The sequence below is a fragment of the Chrysochloris asiatica genome, unplaced genomic scaffold (assembly GCF_000296735.1).
Source record: "Chrysochloris asiatica unplaced genomic scaffold, ChrAsi1.0 scaffold00349, whole genome shotgun sequence".
Taxonomy (NCBI): Eukaryota; Metazoa; Chordata; class Mammalia; order Afrosoricida; family Chrysochloridae; genus Chrysochloris; species Chrysochloris asiatica.
In genome coordinates this window covers 2,075,270-2,080,504 of record NW_006408867.1, presented here as the reverse complement: position 1 = coordinate 2,080,504, position 5,235 = coordinate 2,075,270, and the positions used below count along the sequence as shown (strand labels likewise).

The window sequence follows — 5,235 nt, the reverse complement described above, 5'->3', positions numbered from 1 at the left end:
GACTCATAGCAACCCTGTACAGGGTTTCCGAGGCTGTAAATCTTTATGGGAGCAGAAAGCCTCATCTTTCTCCCACAGAACAGCTGGTGGTTTTGAAATAATGACCGTGAGGTTAGCAGCCCAATTTGTAACCATGTGCGTACCACAATTTGTTTATTCATCCACCCAGTGATAGGCACTTAGGTTGTCTCTACCTTTTTGCTATTGTGAATAATGCTGCAATGAACATAGGAGTTCGTTCACTTCTATAATAGTCATATACCTATTTGTGTCACTGCTTTTATGTTAATTACATATATACTTATGAGTGGGCTTGTTGGCTCATAAAGTATTTCTATCTTTGTCATACCATTTTCTATAGTGGCTGTACCATTTTACAATCTCACCAGTAGTGTATAAGAGTTCCTATTTCCACACACCCTCACCTGCATTTGTCGTTTTCTGCTTTGTGACCATTATAATTTTTCAGGGGTGATGTGGTATCTCATTGTAGATTGGGTTTGCATCTCTCCAATGGTTAATGGTCACAAGCATCTTCTCATGTATTTGTTGACCTCCTGACTGTCCTCTTTAGTAGTTCATGTTCATGTCCTTTGCTTAAACTTTTTATTGGATTGTTTGGCTTTTTGTTGTTAAGTTGTTGAAATTTTCTATATATTTTAGAGATTAGATCTTTGTCAGACATGTCATTGCTAAACATTTTTCTTCCAGAATGTGAGTTCTCTTATTACTCTTTTGGTAAAGTCTTTTGATGAGTATAAGTATTTAATTTTTAGGAGGTCCCAGTTATCTCATTTCTCTTCCGTAGCTCATACATTTTTAGTTGTGTTTGATAGGCTATTTGTGCCCCAAATCCTAGGTTCCCTTATTTTGTCCCTATATTATCTTCCAAGAACTTTATAGTTTTAGCTTTAACATTTAGACTTTCCATACACTTTGAGTTAATTTTTGGGTATGGTGTGAGGATGAATCTCGTTTCATTTTTCTGCAACTAGAAAACCAGTTCTTTAACCACTTGTTAAACAACTTCTTCCTCATTGAACGGACCCTTTGTTAAAGATCAGCTGCCTGTAGATGGATGAATTTACTTACCTCTGGGCTCTCCATTCTATTCCATTGGTTCATGTATCTGCCATTGAGATTGAGAAGTGTGAGGCCTCCTACTTTGTTCTTCTTCAGTATTGCTTTAGCCAGCGGGGGCTTCTTTGCTTTCCATATAAAGTTGGAGTTTAATTTTCCCACTTGTTGTTGGAAACACGTAACTTCTTATAAGATCAACTAGGCTAGTGATTTACCAAACCACTGGGAACCATAACCTAGCCAGCTGACATAAAACTAACCATTATGCCATCTCTAGTTCTTTTCCTACATAAATTCCATGTTAATTTCTTTTTCTTGAGCATATATTTTACTGCAAGCTCAATTAAGAGCACTTAACTGTGTGTGTAAGTCCAGTCTAGGCCAGTAAACCCTGCCAAGGTAGGAAGCTACAATGATAAGTATGTACTTCATCATCCAGACTAGATCAGGGGACTGGTTCTACACAGCAGACTCATATTAAATTCTTGTGGATGGGTTGAAGAAAGCATGTCACAGTTTCTGTGGCAGGGCTGAGAGGTATGATGTGAACAAAACAACAAGATAGGAAATGAATTTTTCTGGGATCCAAGACAGCCCCACCCCACCCCACTCAAGCAAAAGTTGACACTTTGCTGTGCCAGTGTGGAGAGCTGCCCTACCCTTCGCAGGACCACCTCTATCAGACAGAATTTCCAACTAGGCATTGCGCCTTACAGGCTACCTTTAAATCTCAGCTCCACCATTTGCAAGCTGTGGTATCTAGATTCCACATGGTTTCCTTATCTATTTCTTATCTGTTTTTCTTATCTATTGCTACATGTTATTTTTGTTGTAAAGTGATTAGTAGTCAATTGCTTATCCTACAGTGGGACACCAGGACTCCTACTGCTTCTTGGTGTTGTTAAGTGCCACTGAGTCAGTTACTAATAGCAACACTGTACAAGGTTTCCAACAGAAGCTCTGTTAGTGTAGTAGTTATGAATCAGGCTGTGAACTTTAAGGTCAGCAGTTCAAAACTACCAGCCACTCCGAGGGAGAAAGATGAGGCTTTTTGCTCCCATAAAGACTTATAGCCTCGGAAACCCTGTACAGGGTCGCTAGGGTCGTTATAGGTTGGAACCAACTCGGCGGTACTTAACATCAACAACATAGGGTTTACAAGAAAGAGCTGGTGAGTTTGAACCTTGAGGTTCAAATGACCTTGCAGTCCAGTGCTTCTCCTACAGCACCACACCAGGACTTAACTACTCCTAAACTTAGTTAAAACAAAACAATGAAGTTACATATTTTGTACTTGTTCTTTCCATGTGGCTGGTTAGCTTCCTTCCAGAATGTTGATTGGATTCTCAGGGTACACCTCTCAAGAAGACCAAGAGAAAGCTACAGCTCTAATATGAGTTACCTCAGAAGTCACACAGTACCATGGATACTGTATTCACTGGCCCAGATTCAAGGGGAGGGAACATAGACCCCACCTCTTGATGGAAAAGCATCAATGCCACATTATAAGAAGAGTTGTTGTTGTTGTTGTTAAGTGCCGTCGAGTCGGTTCCGACCCATAGCGACCCTGTACAGGTTTTCCGAGGGTGTAATTCCTTTCGGGAGTAGAAAGCCTCATCTTTCTCCCGTGGAGCGGCTGGTAGTTTCGAACTGCTGACCTTAAGGTTTGCAGCCCGATTCGTAACCACTACGCTACCAAAGCTCCTTATAAGAAGAGTATGTGGGATGAAATACATGGGATAAACTGTTTTTCTTACCTTTATCAGGTCTCTATTTAAATGTACCTTTAACAGAGAGACTTTTTCTGATGATGTTATATAAAACAACCCACCCTGGAAATAAATAACCAAAGAAATAATATTATTTTGATCTAAAATGATTCACCGAACTTCTCACCACACAGTAAGTGCTCCATAAATGTTTGTTAAATAAATCATCATCATCGTGTATCTGATAGCCAATGATATTTATTGATAGCTTTCAATGTGCCAGGCAATAAACAAAGCATTGTACACATATTATTTAATTCTTCCAACAACTCTGAGGAGGTAAGTATTCGTGTTCCTATTTTACAGATGAAATAGATGAGGCTGAAACTGGTAAGAAGTATGAAGTCAAGCTCTAAGCTACTATATGATACCCATAGATGTCTTTTGTGATGCTGAGGGAAGGGGAGTGGAGAACCAAGGTACCCATGTGTGTCTTCCTCTGTCTTGGAGGAGAACATTTGGTATGCCGTGGCCATCATCACTGTTGTAGCACATGATATGTGGCAGTGTTTGGACGAACAAACACGTCTCTAGGCATTCCATAGGGTTCCTTAGGTACTCAGATATGACCTTGTCATTTACTTCTTCCCACCACTTCTTGCTTTCTCCCCAGTCTGGGTAACTGTCAATGCCATCACTGTGGAAACACCCGAGAATGCTCTTCGGGCTGCCCGGGGAAAGAGTGTCACACTCCCATGCACCTACCAAACTTCTACCTCTGACCGAAATGGAGTTATCCAGTGGGATAAGCTGCTAAAAAGTCATTCGGTAAGGATCCTTAATAATTTGAAGCATTTGGGGAATTATTATTATCTATTACCTATCTCTTGGGGAATCCCTGGTTGGTGCAAACAGTCAAGCACTTAACTACAGAAGGTTGGTGGTTTGAACCACCCAGAGGCACCTTGAAAGACATGGTCTGTCACTCTTGAAAACGCTATGATTCACCATGAGTCAGGGTCTCTATTTGATAGCAACTAACAACATTACATTTTGGAAAAACACTACAGAAGTTTCCAACTAATATTAGTAGCCAGCAATTTGATGAACTTGACCTATACTTATGGATGTAGTGGCTCAAAATACCAACTGAGAGGGAAGGAGTCTTCGCATCAAGTATCAATCCTATTCCTTCTATATACAGGGTTGATAGAGACGGGCAACTTATACATTGGCTACCTAAAATGGGGGGGAGGGGCTATAAAGGCATAAAGTGACTGGCTTACAAGGTTTCAAGAGGGAGTTTAAGAGTGTGTGGGGGGAAAGGTAGAATCCCCCCTGAATAGTTTTCATCTTATCTAGATGGTCTGGTGAAAAGCGATGGGGATAAGATTCTTATGATTCAATAGTGAATAATTGTTATCATGACTAATTGTGACTGTCACAACTGTGAAGGTAGAAGCTTTGTAACAAAAATGGGGAAGTAGTTAATCTCACAGTCTAGGAACAGAGGACCCAAAACCATCAAGGGAGAAGAGCACAAGTGGAATGTGGGACCCTATCCAGAGAAGCAGCAACATCAGAGATGCAAAGATGAGAACATGGAGAGAGAGGGCAGCTGAGGATTCTAGACTCATGGAAAGAGAAAGGCTATATGCTGGCAGCCAGGAGGCAGGCTTGTAGAATATGACCTTTGGGTATTTAAATGATTATATATTCCTAAGTGTTTTTGTGTACATCCAAAAAAAAAGCAAACCAACAACAACAGTGGGAATAGGAGTAATAGATGCATATACATAGGTATATGCATCTATTGCTTCTATTCCCTCTGGATTTTATTTTTGTTTTGGATAATATACATATACATATACATATACATATACATATATATATATATATGTATACACATTAGTAGCCAGGAGGCTGGGGTGGATAAGGAAAGAGCAGAAATTTCTTGCATTAATAAATGCTGGACCCAGGAAAGTAGAGGCTTATCTATGAAAAATTGCACCAATAGTAATTATTGAAATTGTACCCCTGTAGGGGTTTATCAAGGGTAATAAGTGCCAAGTTTGAGATGAATAGATGTTGATTGTAGCCATGTGGCAGCAGAACTTCCCCTCTCCCCTCCCCCGCCAAAAAACTTGTCCTGTTGCCTCAGTCAGGTGCCTTTCATACTTGTGGCCCCTTAGAATGTCATTATGGGCCTTGCCTGGTGCCCCCTTAGACCTGATCCCAGGGGAAACTGCCCCCTCTGACCCACCCTGCTGTATGCCTCTGGATGTGTGCCATGCTTGAAGAAGAATGCTGAGCAGTACTGGGTTAATAGAAACTGCTCAGTGGCACCCCCTTCAAGTGGTACCAAATAAGGTGTGTCATATCTGCCATACCTTAGATACACCTCTTCAGGGAAGGCCGAATCATGTCACCTTTATTTTGAGGGGTA

General features: G+C 40.8%; 1 protein-coding gene across 1 annotated transcript in view; it reads left to right on the top strand.

Moving 5' to 3' along the window:
• The window catches only part of GPA33 (glycoprotein A33 (transmembrane)), a 59,945-nt gene that overhangs the window by 19,116 nt on the left and 35,594 nt on the right, over positions 1-5,235 (top strand). The window contains exon 2 of the mRNA XM_006876001.1: positions 3,463-3,617. Coding sequence (XP_006876063.1) covers positions 3,463-3,617 — 155 coding nt within the window. The remainder of the gene's footprint in view (positions 1-3,462; positions 3,618-5,235) is intronic.